The 18,851-nt window shown below is 41.4% G+C and overlaps 1 protein-coding gene across 1 annotated transcript in view; it reads right to left on the bottom strand.

Moving 5' to 3' along the window:
- The window catches only part of SLC2A13 (solute carrier family 2 member 13), a 253,233-nt gene that overhangs the window by 25,058 nt on the left and 209,324 nt on the right, over positions 1-18,851 (bottom strand). The window contains 3 exon segments of the mRNA XM_040343614.1: positions 376-501; positions 3,000-3,120; positions 8,364-8,527. Of these exon segments, the coding sequence (XP_040199548.1) occupies positions 376-501; positions 3,000-3,120; positions 8,364-8,527 (411 nt within the window).

Genomic DNA, 18,851 nt, shown 5'->3' with positions numbered 1-18,851 from the left:
TAGTTGCAGTTGAGAAGGTCTAGTGTACTGGGGTGTTCATTTTATACACACCTGAGACCTAATTGATCCATTATTAGTCACAGGTGAAGCTCATATAACAAGGCGACAACACTTATGTCTTGGCAAAAATTTACTCAATGGGCTTTACCAAGCTGTGAATATTAGAATACTTTTTGTCAGTTTCGTTTTGCACTGAAACATTATTACAAAAGCTGTTGGGATTAAAATGACCCATTTCTTGTACCAAAATCTTGATTAGAAATATATTTTAGCGGCACTTCAGGTAAATTTGTACACAAGCGACAAGACTTTTGTCAGGGACTGTATATCAATCCATATATTCATCAGGTTTATGTAAGAAGTAAAATATATTACCTGCCCCATGCAGAATATTCTGTACTTTTTGGGTCAACTGGGATACACGAGGAATTGAAAATATGTGATCCATTAATCTTGTAGCAAAATCCACAGTTGGGATCTAGCATACATCCATTGCAAAAGCTGTAAAAATAAGTAGTTTTATTGTTGATAGATTTTGTTAGATTTTGTTGGCTATTACAGTAGGGCTGAGGCCTTTGACATTTGGGGACATTTGGTGTAATAAAAATGCTAACTTATTATTGTTCTTAGGACGTTAACAGAAATGAGGCTATTCAATTAATTGTCAAATCGAATACTTGAGAACTCCTAAAGAAACAATTGTGCAAACCATTTCTGGTTCAGACTAACAGCTTGTTCATCTTGCCCAAAAAGTCAAGAAGTTGGTGGGGAAGGGGATCCTAAAATTTAAGAGCACCAGTCCAAAGCTAGGAACAGAGAGAATCTGTGCTACCTTTGAACAACAGAAGAGCCAGCATTTAGGCAGCATCCGGGCCAATTCTGGCACTTCACTCCTACAAATCATATTTTTTTTCTAGAAAATTACTCAGAACCCCCAAACATTATGACCCCTTTAACAGTGAGGCAGTTTTCAAACATTTTAGTGCTAGAAATAGTACATGTAATGCGCCTGAAAACTGCCTCCCATTCATTACAATGGTTGCTTTCACACCCAGGTGGTGCGCTAGCCGGACGTTCGGAAAAGTCCTGCAAGCAGCATCATTGGGGCAGTTTTCAATGAATGGGCAGTGCTTTTGAAGCGCCTAAAAAGTGATTCAGAAGCATTTTAAACCCTTTCTTTGGGGTTAAAAGCACCCCGCTAGCAGCCGAAAAACCAAAAGGCACTTTGGCGCTTATGTGGCCCCAGTGTGAAAGAGGTCTATATATGTTTTTTTAAAGACCCTTTTTAAAGACCCTAGGGAATAAAATGGAGGTCGTTACAACTTTTTATGGCACACGGTATTTGCGCAGCAATTTTTCAATTGTGTTTTTTTGGGAGATTTCATGAATAACAAACAAATCTGTAAAGTTAGCCCAATTTTTTTGTATAATGTGAAAGATAATGTGAAAGATGATTCTACTCTGAGTAAATAGATACCCAACATGTCACGCCTTAAAATTGCGCACGCTCATCGAATGACGCCAAACTTTGGTACTTTAAAATCTCCATAGGCGGCGCTTTAATTATTATTTTTTTTTTTACAGGTTACCTGTTTAGAGTTACAGAGGAGGTCTCTAGCTAGAATTATTGCTCTAACAAAAACGCAGGGAAGGGGCGCTTTGTTTTTATTGTTTATTTTATTTATTTAAAAAAATACACTTTCCCTTTAAATTTTTTTTTTTTGGACCACTTTTATTCCTATTACAAGGAATGTAAACATCCCTTGTAAGGCCCTGTACACACGGACGGACCGAACCGATGAGAATGAACCGAAGTTCAGTTTCATCGGACCAAACCGACCGTGTGTATAGGCTATCGGTCTGTTTTCCTTCTGTCCAAAATTTTAAAACATGCTTCAAACCCGAACCGATGGACCGCTGCCCGATCGGACCAAACCGATGGTTAGTACAGAAAAGCATTGGTTCAAAACCAGCGCATGCTCAGAATCAAGTCGACGCATGCTTGGAAGCATTGAACTTCGTTTTATTCAGCACGTTGTGTGTGTGACGTCACCGCATTCTGACCCGATCGGATTTTGGACTGACGGTGTGTACGCATATCAGGCCGTACGGCCACTTCAGAGGTGAACCGATGAAAACGGTCCGACGGACCAGTCACATCGGTTTGGTCCGACTGTGTGTACAAGGCCTAATAAAAATAGTGCGTGACAGGTCCTCTTTATGGAGAGACCCCACATCTCTCTGCCAGGCTGGAAAGCCTGAGATAAAAAACAAATAAATAAATGATCTCAGGCTTTCCTGCCAAGTGCCTGGCATGGTTTACTTCTGCCGGCCCGGACGTGACGTCGTAACATTGCGCCCAGGCCTCTGATAGTCAGAGACTGCTGGGGACCATCTATAGCCATCGGTTCCATCTATGGCTAACTTCCAGCGCCGGCAGATTCTTTCACCGCTTGCCAATCACACGGGCGAGCCAGTAAAAGCACCGGAATTTTTTTGGGGGGGCATCACCTCCCGCCGCCTTTAAGAACGATCAATCGGTTGAACTGCCGCCATGATTATTCTTACGGTGCAGGGAATCGCCGGCTGAGCAAAATGATATCTGGATGATGCCTGCAGGCATTATTCAGATATCCCCACTTAAAGTCCAGGACGTCATATGATACGTCATACCAGGACATCATACCTTGGGCGGGAAGTGGTTAATTGCTATTAGGCCAATGGAATAGAATATTCACCTTACAGTGATTTCCTTACGTTACCAATAAACTCAATAATTCCTACTTGCCTATGTTTTTCTTTTATTTGATGAATCAAAGATTCTATAGTTTTAAAATTTTTATAGAAAAAATGCAACCTTTAAATTATTTGGTTGTCAACCATTTATTCATGTATACTGTAGGTTTATATTATCAGGAAGTGTAAAGAGCAAGATACAGTAAAAAGGTACATAATGCAAATCAGGCATACAATGATTCCTATGTACACGGAACACTCACCTATATTTTGTGCAACTAGAATTTTGACTTTGGGGATCTGTCGGTGTGAATGTGACTGGTGGCGAGACTTGAGCAGATAACAGAAAGCCCAGAGCAAGGACAATAAGGGCCATCGTTGTACCTAAAAACATATACAATTAGCAAAGAAACATTTAGCTGACAATATCAGGAAACATTTCAATACCTTAATTTTTAAAACAAAATCAGTTTATTTGATAAATATATGGCCCTGTGTTTCCTTCTTCCAATTTTAATAACCCAAAGCAACGAAGAAGAATCTATCTTTACTAGGTTAAGCTCAGTAGAATAAATTCTAATAGTGGTATATACAACTGAATGTACTTACAAATGGAAAGTCTTACTTACTGAATAGGGCCCACTTACTTGAGTTATTTCTTAAAGTGATATTAAACCCAAAGTCAAAAATGTAATGTATTTCAGCTTACCAGCCATTAGATGTGGTGGCTGCATTTGTTTTCCTTTTCCCTGGTGATCTAGCCTCCTGTAATAGAGTGCCCCCATGTTCGATGAGCTCTCTGAACGCCAGTTAAAGCTCCTGTCACTAAAAAAAATGGTTAGCTTACAGTCCTGTTTACACCTTGCAATTGCTTGGTGCTTCGATGGGGCTTTAGTGAGGCTTTGGTGGGGCTTCAAGGGAGCTTTGCCATAGACTTCAATGGAGGCTTTGAAGACACCAGACTAACCATTTTATTTAGTGACAGGAGCTTTGACTGGTGTTCAGAGAGATTTAACAAAGCGTTTCTGAATGTGCCATGTTTTGAAGCATGTGTAAACTAGCCCTAAACAAGCCCTTAAAGAATAATTACAGGCATTGGCATGTTTTATATAGTTACATTGGTCCAGCTTGGACAATTATAAAAATTTATAATATGTACCTGGCCGACACCCCTCCTCCGGTCCTTGCTCAGCACGGGCACCAGTCAGAGAATGCTTTGCATTTTCTGAATGAATACAAAGTGTTCTTTTTACTGTTCTGCTACTCTACCTCATACAAGCTGGACCAATGTAACTATGTATGACATGCCGATGCTTGGAATTATTCTTTAGGAAAAGCTTGTGTTAAAAAGCAAATTTTCTATGTTTTTTTTTTTGTAAAAGTATGTACCACTTTTTTTATATATTTTTTTGTTCTTTAACTTTTTTTATAGATCTATGTTTGTCCCAAGCATCTTTGAAACCACATACTTTTGACTAACTCACCACCTCTGCTGGAAGTCAATTCCAAGTATCCACTACCCTTTCAGTAAAGTAATACATATCCCCGTTTTCTTGATCTTGGTTTCATATTGAAAATACTGCCCTCCTGAACCTTATTCACCCCCTTGATGAATTTAAAGATTTTAATCTCGTCTCCCTTTTCCCTTCTTTCTTCCAAACTGTACATACAGTGTATTAGGTTCCTAAAGTCCCTCTTGATATTCTAAATTGAGTCTCACTAAGGATCTATATAGGGGAAAACCTCCTTCCTCATGCTGGTGACCCATCTAGTGATGCATCCTAGAATTCTATTCGCTTTTCCCACTGCCTGGTCAAACGGTTTGCTCATTTTGCAATCATCTGAAATAAGTACTCCCAAATCTTTTTCCTCTGTAGTGCTGGCTAACACTGTACCCCCAATGGTGTACTCTCAGGGGATTCTTTTTCATTAGGTGATTTATTTTACATTTAGAAATATTCAACTGCAGTCTCCACTGCTTTGACCAATCATCCAGCAATGCCAAATCATGTTCCATGTTAGACACCTCCAGGAAAATCACACCTTTGTATCATCAGCAGAAATACATACCTTTCCTACAAACCTTTAGTTGTATTACTTACATATAGATTAAATAGAACAGGATCTAGTAAAGAGCCTTGTGATAAACCACTAGTGACCAGTCCTTTTCCAAATGGACCCCATTTACAACCACACTGTTGTATCTATCCTTTAGCCAATTGCATATGCACTGAACCACTCAAGTCCTAGTTTGTACAACTTTTGTATTAAAACATTATGTGGAGCTGTATCAAATGCCTTGCTGAAATCAAGATAGACCACAGCATACCCTGGTCCAAAACATTGTAAAAAGAGGTCCCCTGACCTTTACTTAGCTATTCCCTTTACAACTTTCTTAAAATATTGATCACTGAAATAGGAAAATCGTATAACACTACAGTTGTGCATTTTCAATAGGAAACCAGATTCCAAGGGAATTTTGAGCGCAGCTATAATGCATGATCGCGCTTAGAGTTTCTTTCACACATAAAAGCACATCACGCATAGAACAGCCCATCACTTGAATGGGCTGCCCAACACGTGGCAAATGCCCCAAAAAGGCTCATAAAGCTTTTAGGTTGTGGAGCGTCACACGTTTTTTCAGTGCCCATTTGTAGCACATTTTATCATATGGCAAAACACTTGTCTTCTAACCGTGACTTGTACCTGAACCCACATGGTTGTCAAATTTGGAGCAACAGCCGTGTTTGTGCAGTTGCTACATCCCAAATTACATCTATGGGACTGCCTGCACAGGGATGCATTGAACATCTATGCATCCCTTTGTGGGTAAACACAGCCTTGCAAGGCCATACGCTGTAGTATGCCCCGTGTAAACAAGGTCTTACTATGTTTTTTTTTTTAACATTTTTTTTATATTCTTTCTTTATTTTTTTTTTGGGGGGGGGGGCTTACTACGATATCGGGGCTCTGAACAGACTCTTTTTTGAGACAGAAAAGGGGCTTGAGACAGAGTCCTCAGCAGCCTCAGCTACACTCAATATGTTTGAATAGAGGCTCCTATTCATTCACAAACTGAAGCATAGTAAACACTCTTTACTATGCTTTAAGTCGACCTTCATTTGTTTTGTCAACTTTCCATCTAATAAATCTTCTGCCCTTGTTGTTTTAGCTTTGGATAGTAAAACTATTTTTTTCTGACTGTAAATACTTTATACAGCCCACTTCCTGTTTCTTGTCTGGCCATTAGCCTAGGCTTATGACATCATGCACAGCTCTCTCCTTCACGCTCATGAGAGTTTGCCAGGAAGGGAGGGGTCATAAGAGGGCTAATGAATGCTGCAGAGCTGGAGGTGTGCCTCTGTGTAAATCCAGGAAGTGGACAGGCAGCAGCTTCAGCTGCCCACAGTTAAAATGATTGCAGCCAGACTTAGTGGAGGGAGATTTCTGCAGCATATTTGCAAGCACAGAATCACGGTATATATAAAATAAGATGCAAAATGGTTGGAGGGAAGCTTCAGAATGGCAAAGATGTTTTTATTACAAATTATGTGAGCAGTCTTTAAGGCCTCGTACACACGACCGAACATGTCTGCTGAAACTGGTCCGCGGACCAGTTTCCGCGGACTTGTCCAACCGTGTGTACGGCCTGGCGGACCGGATTCCTGGGCTAGCGGACAGGTTTCCAGCGGACAAATGTTTCTTAGCATGCTAAGAAACATGTCCGCTGGAAGCCTGTCCTTCGGACATGTCCGATGATTAGTATGACTCATTGTACATGTCCGCTGGGCCGAAATCCCTCGCATGCGTCAAAGTGATTTGACACATGCGTGGAAGCATTGAACTTCCTGGGTCGCGCACGTCGCCGCGTTATTGTCGCCACGACGTCACCGCGTATTCTGTCCGCGGGAAATTTGGTCTGATGGTGTGTACACACATCAGACCAAAATCCGCCAGCAGACATGTCCGATGAAAACGGTCTGCGGACCGTTTTCACCGGACATGTATGGTCGTGTGTACGAGGCCTTAGTGGTAAATAAACACAGAAGTGATAAGTACTAATCACTCACTGTTTATTCGGGGAAGGAAGGGGGCCTTGAAACACATGTCTGAGTGGCGGGGGGGGGGGGGGGGGGCTGCATTGGATAATATTGAACTGCAGTCTCGCATGCATAAAAACACCAGTGACCGGCAGCTGCAGGGCAGCCACAGGCAATCAGGGTTGCAGGGGGGGGCAAGAGTCAGTAGGTAAAGGGGGCAAAAGAGAGTTGGGAGGGGGGCATTTAAAATGTTAAGAACACAAGAACAGTGGCAGTAGGTGGAGAGGCAGGAGACACAGGGCAGAGAAGCGGCAGCAATGAGGATGGAGGGTTGGGGGCACATTTTAGGTGAATAGCTCTGATCAGTGGCTTGTCGGCTATTAGTTTGTTCAGCAGAGTCTGCTGAACAGTTCTGCTTTAAGATCATGAACAGTGATGTGAACATGAGCTTATAGCAGAAGGAGGAATGCAAAGGGAGAATGGACAGCAAGACCACTACACTGCAGCCTTGCTAAGAGCTGTTAAGAGAGCTTTAGGACACGGATCATTTCAGCTGGGAAGAGATGGGCAGAAAGGCAAGATGGAAAAATTACAATAAGGGGGTGCTGTGATGGGAGAAGTAGGAGAAGCCCTGCCTACACGCAAAGCTAAGATCCACGTACAGCAGGCAGCAACTATGTGGGGATGTGAGCACTGCCAGCTTTGAACTATTGAGGGATGCTGAGAAGATTGGATACACAGCCCACAGGAAGTAGGCTGGAGGTGCCATGTTGCCATGACAGGAAGTAGGTGCCTTTAGAATGAGAGAAAGCAATATATGATGAGGCTTTTTGAGACACAGAGACCAACTATTAAAATTAAGTACAATACCCTAAAAAGAAACACAAATGTATAAATGTCTAAAATATATTCTGTATAGGGAACTCTGCTTTAACTTTTGTGTCACAATAAAACCATTTGTTTTTGTTCAATGTTTAGATGTGTTGTGTAAACCAATTTTAACAATTCCAATTAAATTAATCTTCATTCCATGTTTCCAATATGTGAACAAGTCAAGGAGGTCAGAGACAGTTATGCATAGTACTCCAATGTCATGTGTAAATATAAATTCCTATTCCCAATAATAGATACTTCCAACAAGATTTACAATTCTTTGGCCCCTTTAACACTGATGCACTTTCTCTGCACTCTTCCAGAGCGACAAAAGCATGTGAAAACTATTCCACATTAAAACCTTTGTAACTTTTCACTTTGTACCAAAGATGCAGTATGCAGTACTTTTCAAAGCGCAGTGCATCCATCACCAAAAAGGCACCTTCCATTGTAAGTCAATGGGAATGCATCAAAAGTGCATCAATGTGAAAGGGCCTTTGTACTTAGATGCTCAAGGAGATCCATGTACCCACTTTGACCCCATCAACTTTTCTTCCCATTGCACGCATCACACATTGGGAGCTATATGTTTTGGGGAAAATACTAAACTTCCTTTGTGTGACATTATATCATTACAGAAAAAAAAGAAAATCACATACAAAACTGAGTATGATAATTTGTTACACACAAATAAATGCCACACTATCCACATACCTGTAAGACTTCCAAGTGTGAGTTTTCTTCGACCAACTTTCTCTACAAGCCAAACACCAACAAGCGTGAAGCTAAAGTTTGTAAATGCTGTAATAGATGCAAGCCAGATAGCAAGTCTGTCATTAGCCACACCTGACATTTGCAGAATTGTTGCACTGTAGTACCTAAAATACATATAAAACAAATAAAATAAATCAGCAACCCATTAGTATGACTGTAACCTTCAGCACAGATGAAAAAGGCAGCCTACGTCTATGGATTTAAAGATATACCTCTGGACCACAGTGCAGTGTAGGTCTGAGCCCATAATTATGTGCATAAAATCATGCATTGACCATGCAGTTGTTCTAGGACTTCGGTGCATAAACCAATGCTTTTTACAGATGTGAAAAAGAAGCATCACACATAGATACTTTGACAAAAGTAAGCTGCAGCAATTATTAGGCAACTATTAACATTTGGAAAAGGAAAGCTCTGATTGTTAACAGAGCTAGTGTCTCTAAATACGATCAGATGGAATCACACATAATTGTATAACAAGTAAGGGCACTCATGCACAAAGTGTGTGCCAACAGTCTCTGCACAGAAACATAATAACAGATGGCAGCTTCCAGGCTGTTTGCTTACTAGACGATAGCTCCTTACCATTTGTATTGAACATTTTCAGCAATAGTGAACATCCGAGAGAATAAATAACTATTAGAATTATTCTTTATTAATCAATTCTATTAGCAGATGTGTGGGGGTGCCACGCATTGAACTGGACATTGGGGCTGGGAAAGGCATAGGACCATGTGGTTTCTGTGCAGCTGCAATTTTAGAAAAAGAGCAGGGACATTTTCTCTGCAGGTACACCAGCCCAGTCAAAATAAATAGGCTGTTGTGCCCACGCAAAAACGGCGGCATGGAAACTGCATGAATGTGAACCTAGCCTTAAATGTAAATAAAAATAAGATGTGTCTGTACTACCCAGAGCAACCAAAACCTCCCTTTTTATTTTTAATCCTGCACTAGAGAAGTGACTGCTCAAATGTGACTGGATTCAGTAGCACATTCCTTCATTTTGTGGCCTCGTTACAATGAGTAGATTAAAAAAAAAAAAAAAAAAAAAACACCAGTATGGACATCAGTTGTGACAAAAACATTGGGCGGAGCCTCAGTGGTGACGTCATCACACTTGCTCAGTGGCCGAAGCTAAGCAATGTGACTTTTATTATACTACAATGAAAGGGAGTACCTCATCTTTTTAATAAAAGTATTAGCATTTTACTACATTATGGAGCCTTCCTTTTTCTTCCTCATGGTGTCATATTGCTTGACCCCGAAGTTACTGGAAGCTATACATGTAAAAAGATATAGCTGGTTTCTACCTATAAGATCAAGCGCATTGAGACCTCTTTATCTATGGGATCTAGTAAGCTGTTTTGTGTAGGTAGTGGAAGAAAGAAGCACTTGCACTGAGAATCACAGTTGTATGGACTGGCTTAAATCACAATTGTGTTTGAGAACAATTTTAATTTTATTCTTTATGGACTTTTTATTAACAATGTTTTTGTTTCCTATGTTGTATTTGTCATTTAAAAAGGGACAACGCAACATTTTTTGTACCCTCTTGTTTATGATATATGTATCTCTTTATCAACTGTTGTTCCTAGTTGTATGTAGTAGCTCTATTGATTTTGTTGCAAACATATTTTCACTGACTATGCACATTTTTTTTTTATAAAAATGCACCGATGGAAACTGCATAGATTTGAACGTGACCCATAGAAACTAATGTTAAATGGACTGTACTGTAGTGGCTTTCTGCAAATTTTCTGAAACACATTGCAAAATGCATAGCTATGAACCTAGCCTAATATTTATGTATTTATATTTTTCAGACATCAAGAGCAGATTAGTTTGATTTAGCCACTTGAACTGATTTAGCACTGTGCTACTTTAACTGCCAATTGCGCAGTTATGTGACACTGTAATGAAGTTTATAAGATTTTTTCCACACACATAGAGCTTTTTCTTTTGGTAGTATTTGACCACCACTGTTTTTGTTTATTTTTTTGCTATATAAATGAAAAAAAAAGTCAGACAAATCTTGAAAAAAAAAACAACAATATTTTATTCTTTGTTATAAAACACACATACATATACATATATATATATATATATATATATATATATATATATATATATATATATATATATCGAATTTCTTCATAAATTTAGTCCAAAAACTATTCTGTCTTTGGTAAAACAAACAAAAGGAAATATTCGCAGGTAACAAGACTGAATTTTTTTTTTGAGAACAGAGAAAATGATTAATGTATAAACAGTATAGTAACCAGGCGATTTGTGAAAAAGGTATGTGCATGACCGGAAACAAAAGAATGACCTAGAACAAGAAAAATGCACTGGAAAATGTAAACAATGATTGTGTGAAACGAAAAATCATCTTCTTCATGTGGCTTGGTTAACATTACTGCGTGTCAGGAACACACGCAAAATCGTGTTCATTCCGAACACACAAACGTGCTGCTCTTTAACCACTTGGCGACCGCTGCCCGTCATATTACATCCTCGGCTTTGTGGTAGTATATCTGAATGATGCCTGCAGCTACAGATATTGGCATTTTCAGCTGACGATTCCCTACACCATAGGAACAATCATAGCGGCTATTCCACCGCTTCATCGTTCTTACGGGTGGGGAAAGGGGACGCCCACCCCTCCCGCCGGCCTCCGATGCTTTTACCGTTGCACCTGTTTGTCTGAAGTGGTTAAAGAGGTTGTACATTTCCATTTTCAAGTTGTACCTATAGGTAAGCCTATAATAAGGCTTACCTATAGGTACAGTAAATATCGCCTAAATGTGTGCCGTTTGAGATATTTACTTTGTACTGCACCAATAAAGTCATCTGCACATGGGCTATGAAGAAACGGCCCTCCCGTTTCTTCACTAGCAAGTGCCATGACTGGCGGAATGCATGGGAGTGATGTCACGCTACTCCGGCCAGTCACAGAGCCGGACTTCGCAGCCCGGAAGGAAAAGGAGCAAACAAGGATGCGGCCTCCAGCGGGGACAGCACAGGCTTTGTTTGCAGGTAAGTGTAACATAATGTGCTAGTATGTGATGTTTTTACTTTGCAGAGAACAAAAAAGCCATAAGGATTTACTTCCTCTTTTAACAGATGCACAAGGGTTCCACTAAAGTGATTGTTAAGGTTTACATTTTTTTTTAGATAACAAATATGTTATACTTACCTGCTCTGTGCAATGGGTTTTGCACAGAGCAGCCCTGATTCTCCTCCTTTTGTGTCCCCTGAGAGCACTCCTGGTTCACCCCCCCCCTTCCCCTCCGAGTGCCCCCACAGCAAGCTGTGGTGTGCTTTTAGTGTGGCGAGATTAAAAAATAAATACAAATAATAGAAGAGTCGTTGGAGTTCTATACCTGCTTTTTACAGACTGTAAATTGGCTGAGCTATAGCATTGGCATGTTCGTTTGAAATTTTCACAATGCATTTTGTGAAACCCTGTACACTTCTTCAGGAGTAACAACAAATATTCTATCAACCCAATCACAAAGGAGAAGGGTGGTAGTGACCATCATCCACTGAATACCCAATGAGAGGACTACCATGCGACGTCTGTCCTGGAAGCTGTGAAAGGATGGACAGCACTAACGGGATACCCAGAGGGCCGGCAGGAGTGGAGGACCCCCTAAATGGACCAGCAAACAGAAAATTGTGCAAAGAAGAAAAAGTTGTTAAAGTGGAGTTCCACCCATAAATATAACATTACATCAGTAGTTTTAAAAAAATGTCATTAGTCCTTTACGAAAAAATTTTTTTTTTTAGATGCCTTCAAAGTGTTGTTGCTAGGCAGAATAGTTAATTTTCCCACTTCCTGCACCTAGGTGCTTAATGCACCGCACAGACTTCTGGGAATGTAGTGGGTGTAACTTTCCAGGAGTCTGTGCACTCCCCAGTCTCAAAGAATCATGTGACTTGGACAGCACAGGTGCTGAAACCTGACACTGCTTGTGCAGCACTGAGCATGTGCGAGATCTGCAAGGCTGAAATCCAGGAAGTCATACAGTCTGGCTTCATGATGCCCACACTTAAGATGGCCCCAGTCAATTTCTATTTTATAAAGTGTCTAAATGCTGTAACAACCTAACAAAACGGACCTTAGTTTACAGACTAACTTTACTAGAATACATTAAGCTTGTGTATTACAGGGGTATTTATATATATAAAAAGTGAAATTGTGGCCGGAACTCCGCTTTAAATCTGGCACACTGCGGTCTCCACAGATCAGATTGTCTGCTGCTCTCCAAGAAAGGAGAGAAATCGATGGTAGAGGGTTTTGGCATGGTAAAACCACATGGTTAAGCCATGTTTTACCATGCCCAACTGCTTCCACCATTGTGAACAAGCCCTAAAAAAGCAGTTCTGATCATGCAGGCTAGGGAGCAAAATTAAAAGTAACGTATGTACATAAAAACACACACATACTTACACACACATTATATATATATATATATATATACATATACATATACATATACATATACATACACATTTACACACACACATACAGACAGTCTTTCTAAAATCTGCAATATTGTGCCTGGCGGGTACTGCAGTGTAAGGAGGTAGAAAAGACCAGACACAGGAAACCGAAGAAATTAGCAGTACTCTAGTATGGGAGGGTCACTTACATTTTTATTGAATGAAACTGGAAATACAAAATTGTGATGTTTCTAAGTAGACACTACAATCTGACTGCTTTCCACAAAGCCTCCTCCTCCTATTCTATTACATGAAATAAACGTATGTACACCACTGAATTACCCCCGCTGTTTCGATTACTGCTGGCAATGCAAATGTCAAATATTTTTTGTTTTGTTTACACCCCTATTCCACACCTGTGCGATTTGTAGATGTGCGTTATTGCTACACACTAATGCTGGCCATACACTATACGAAAAATCGCTCAAACCCATTTTCGAAAAACGAACATTCAGTCATGAGAGCAAACCATAGTGCCATCATGTAATGACCGATAAAACGTTCAATGGACATAAATGAATACATTTTGTGTTTGTTTCTTCACATATATCTAGTGCAGACAGTTATGAAGCGAAACACATTAACCTTTCAATTTAGCGTTCGTTTGGCAGAACGTTTTTTCGGCTCAAAAACTTCCCAACTAATTACAGATTCAGGGTTTGACAAATTTGCTTGAAATCCAGCTAAAAATGTTAGGAGCCAGAAAACGCGCCCCGTCCCGCCAAGCGCGAACGCATAGGTGAGTAGTGCCCGTATATGTAAACGGTGTTCAAACCAGACATGTGAGGTATCGCCGCGATTGGTAGCGCAAGAGCAATAATTCTAGCCCTAGACCTCCTCTGTAACTCAAAACATGCAACCTGTAGAATTTTTTTAAATGTCGCCTATGAAGATTTTAAAGGTTAAAAGTTTGTCGCCATTCCACGAGCGGACGCAATTTTGAAGCGTGACATGTTGGGTATCAATTTACTCGGCGTAACATTATCTTTCACAATATAAAAAAATAAGCGCTAAAATCTGCAAAAACCCTAAATACTCTTCAAGGTACTCTCCATTATACCCGGTACTGGGTAATCCAAGTTTTGGACCGGGAATGGAAGTAGGGGCCTTTCAGAGACTTCGAGAGAGGGGCTATATTCAGATATCATTTTTTTTTAAATCAGATCAATGGCCCACAATTGTGGTTCTGACGCAACCAGGGGGCCTATTTGAAATTAAATATTGGCAAGCAATACAACTTCGACACTTTTTGGAGTTATTGGGATCAATAAGTAGTTTTAAACTGGAATTGACTAAATTTGAAAAATATTGTAACGAGAAGGAGCCCCTTAATCGAATAATATCAAAGATACAACACGTTGCTAATAGCACCATCGGAGAATTATGAGATGCCAGCAATTAGAAAGTGGGAGAGGGATCTTAATAAGACCTTTACAATAGCCCAGTATCAAAAGATGATATACCTGGCATTAAACTCATCAATTTGCACCAGAACTCAGGAATCAAACTATAAAGTATTGACCAGGTGGTATTATATGCCAGCAAAATTAGGAAGGTTTTTCCCTGAAGTCTCAGACCAGTGTTGGCAATGTAATGGGGGCCTGGGAATCTTTGTTCCATATATACTGGACATGCCACAAGATCAGACAGTACTGGCGGTACGAAAGATATCTCAAAAAATTGTGACATATCCAGTGCCGGATGACCCGGGGTTTTTCCGGTTGCATCTCTCGCAAATACCTACACAGATATATAAAAATTCTGTCAATGAGGCCAAAGCGTGCATAGCGAAAAGTTGGAAAAGTTCCAGGCCTCCAACAATTGCTGAACGGCTCAATAGGGTCAGAAATGTAGGGGCCATAGAGGACTTTGGCTCAAGACAGAAAAGAGCAATATAACAAAATTTGGTCAACATGGAACATATTTGCCCAGTCAGAAGAAGGGAAGAGACTAATGGGAAATCCAGTGGGGGAGTAAAGATGCTCGGGGCATGAGAAACAATTGAGAGATCAATATCCCTAGACCTCCACTGTGAGAGGGGGAGGGGAGGAGAAGGGAGGGGCGCTGGCCCTTTCCTGCCCCTAGGAGCAGGGGGGGCAAAATTATGAAAAAATATATATATATTTATGTTATGTTATTGTTATGTTTGTTATGTTATGTTTTTGACGTAGGTTTGTTTTGGGAGGGGAGTAGGTGGGGGAATATAAAATCAAAAGGGAAAAATTAAGAAGGCTAAAAGAAATAAAAGATAAGGATACATAGGAGAAAGAGGGGCACAATACTGTGTCCCCTACAGAAGTACACATATAGGAATACATGGAATGTAAAACTAAGGATAATAAAGAGTAGAGGTGAGGGAGATAATTAAAAATATGATTATAAGAATGTAATGAGATGAGAAATGTACCATGTTTGGAAATACAATGGATGACATAATGTACTGTCGGATGCATCCTCTTTAAAATATAAATAAAGAATATGTAAAAAAAAAAAAAAAAAAAAAAATTGGGCTAACTTTACTGTTGTCTTATTTTTTAATAAAAAAAGGTGTATTTTTTTCCCAAAATGCGCAAATACGGTGTGACAGAAAGTATTGCAACGATCGCCATTTTATTGTCTAGGGTGTTAGAATAATAAAAAAAATAGAGTTACGTACCGGTAACGTCTTTTCCAGTAGTCTTTCAGGACAGCCCACAATTGAGAGATACTCCTCCTCTTCCTCTAGGAAACACTGCGCCAGCCCATAAATTTCTCACTCCCCCTGCCAGACCTCAGTTTTTATACGAGCACCTCCGGTCAGCTGGGGAGACACAAGAACATGTTAATAACATACTATTACATATCAACATCATGTCCTGGTCTTGAAATCAGACTTCCTCTATTCGGGTGGGTACCCAGGGCTGTCCTGAAAGACTACTGGAAAAGACGTTACCGGTACGTAACTCTATTTTTCCCCTCCCGTCTTTCAGGACAGCCCACAATTGAGAGGATAATCGAGAACTTACCAACTAGGGTGGGACTATGGCTTGCAAAACCTTTCGCCCAAAGGCTTGCTCACCTGCCGAAACCAGGTCCACCCTGTAGTGTTTAACAAAGGTGGTGTAGCTGGACCATGTTGCTGCTTTGCAAATCTGTTCCGGCGTTGCTCCAGCTCTTTCTGCCTGAGAGGTTGCCAACGCTCGAGTGGAGTGTGCTTTTATTCCTGTAGGGATTTCCCTACCAGCCAAAGTGTATGCTTGCCCAATGCTTAGTCTTAGCCACCTGGCAATAGTGCGCCTGGATGCTTTGCATCCCTTCCTGGTTCCAGAAAATAAAACAAATAGTGAGTCTGACCTTCTAAACGGTCTAGTCACCTCTAAGTAATGTAGGATACTTCTCCTAACATCTAACGTACTGAAACGTCGTTCCCTTTCCCCCGAAGGGTTGGAACAAAAAGAGGGTAAAACTATGTCTTGACTCCTGTGAAACTTAGAAGTCACTTTAGGAAGAAAGGCTGGATCGGTCTTGAAAACGACCCGATCCGGGAAAATAACACAAAAAGGGGGTCTGATCGATAGAGCTTCTAGCTCGCTGACCCTCCTAGCAGTGGTCACTGCAACCAAAAAGACCGGAGTTAGGCTTACCGGTAACTCTGTTTCTAGGAGTCTTCCAGGACAGCCTCTTGAGACCTTGGGCTCCTCCCTCCGGGACAGGAAACACGTACACCCTTTTCTTTAAAGGGCGGTCCTCTAGATCTCCTCCTCAGTTTGCCCGAGAAATACCAGAAGATCCTGAAAGACATAGTCTACTAACACATCGTTAGATCATTTTATATCTTCACCACAATTACAGTTCCTTAACAGACACCGGGTGGGAAAAACTCCGGCTGTCCTGGAAGACTCCTAGAAACAGAGTTACCGGTAAGCCTAACTCCGGTCTTTCTCTAGTCGTCTTCCAGGACAGCCTCTTGAGATGACAAGCAAGAACTTACTGGTTTTTAGGGTGGGACTACTGTCTGGAGGACCCTTCGTCCGAAGGCCTGATCCTTGTCTGACAGCAGGTCCAACCGGTAGTGTCTTGCAAAGGTTGAGTAAGATGTCCAGGCTGCTGCCTTACAGATCTCTTCCGGGGACGCTCCTGCTCTTTCTGCCCAGGAAACCGCCACTGCCCGAGTAGAATGTGCTTTAACTGTAGGTGGTTCCCTACCCCCTAACGTATATGCTTCTACAATCAACATCCTGAGCCATCTGGCAATAGAGGATTTTGATGTTCTGTGACCCTTGCGGGCACCTGAGAAGTTAACAAAAAGTGAGTCACATAGTCTAAATTCCTTTGTGACTTCTAAGTAAAATAAAAGACTTCTTTTAACATCCAATAAGGACAAAAATTCCCCTTCATCATTTTCTGAAGAGGAAAGCAAGGTTGGTAGGACAATGTCCTGAGTCCTATGAAAGGTAGAGGCTACCTTGGGTAGGAAGCTAGGATCCGTCCTAAGAATTATCATATCATCAAATACAGATAGGAAGGGTTCCCTAATAGAGAGGGCCTGAAGATCGCTGACTCTCCTGGCTGAGGCTATGGCCACTAGAAAGACTGTCTTAAGGGTAACATGTTTCAGAGAAGACTCTTCCAGCGGTTCAAATGGTTTGTTAGTAAGAGCCTTTAGTACCAAGGACAGATCCCAAGAGGGACAGGCTCTAATCCTAGTTGGATTAGATCTTGTCAGACTTTTGAAAAAGTTTTTGACGAAGCGATCCTGTTGAAGAGGTACATCCAAAAAAATACTCAAGGCAGCCGCCTGTACTTTGAGAGTGCTGACTGATAAGCCTAAGTCCGCACCTGCCTGCAAAAATTCTAGCACTACTGGGATGCCAGAATGATTCATTCCTTGTTGTATCTTCCAGGAATTGAATTTTTTCCACACCTTAGAGTATATTGCTCTAGTTACCGGTTTGCGACACCCTAAGAGAGTCGTGACCACTTTATCTGAAAAACCCCGTGCTTTCAATAGTTGCTCTTCAGAAACCAGGCAGTTAGTTTCAGGTTCTTTATCTGAGGATGAAGGACTGGACCTATAGACAGTAGATCTACTTTCTCTGGAAGTGTCCAAGGTGGATACAGGGCCAGCCTCCACAGGCTGGCGAACCATGGCCTCTTGGGCCAGAAAGGCGTGATCAGAATCAGATCCGCGGGTTCCCTGAGAAATTTTTGGATCACCCTGGGAATCAACCTCACTGGAGGGAATGCGTATGCCAGGCTGAAATGCCAAGGATGTGAAAAGGCATCTATCCCCTTCGCTTTGTCTTGTGGGTGAATGGAAAAAAAATGTTGTAACCTTCCTGTTCTCCTCTGCTGCGAACAGGTCCACCTCTGGTAGTCCCCAGAGTGAGACTATCTGGTAGAAAGTCTCCTGGTCTAGAGACCACTCGTCCTGACATACTACCTGTCTGCTGAGGAAATCTGCCAGGGTATTCAGTGAGCCCTTTAGGTGGACAGCTGAAAGGTGTACCAGATTTTTCTCTGCCCAGATCAAGATCTGTGTAGCTGTTGCCTGTAGGGCTGGGCTCCTTGTGCCTCCTTGCTTGTTTATATAAGCTACTGTGGCAGCGTTGTCCGTCCTGATTTGTAGATGCTGACCCACTAGATAGCACTTGAAGCCCTGAATGGCTTTTAGAACGGCTAACAGTTCTTTTTGGTTTGATGACCGAAGAACCTCCGAGGACGACCACTGACCCTGGGTCCAAACTTCTCCCAGGTGGGCGCCCCAACCCCCCTGCTGGCATCGGTGGTCATTACCAGAGCCACTGGCGGATCCCAGAGAAGACCCTTGTCCAGGTTTTCTCTGGCTCTCCACCACCATAGGTTTCTTTGAATGCTCTTTGGGATAGGTATTGTGAGGTCCAAATCCTCCTTCCTGCCACTCCAAAGTTTGAGCATATGTGC

This window comes from Rana temporaria, chromosome 3 (assembly GCF_905171775.1).
Source record: "Rana temporaria chromosome 3, aRanTem1.1, whole genome shotgun sequence".
NCBI lineage: Eukaryota > Metazoa > Chordata > Amphibia > Anura > Ranidae > Rana > Rana temporaria.
The sequence above is the reverse complement of the archived record's forward strand: the minus strand, read 5'-3'. Positions and strand labels throughout refer to the sequence as shown.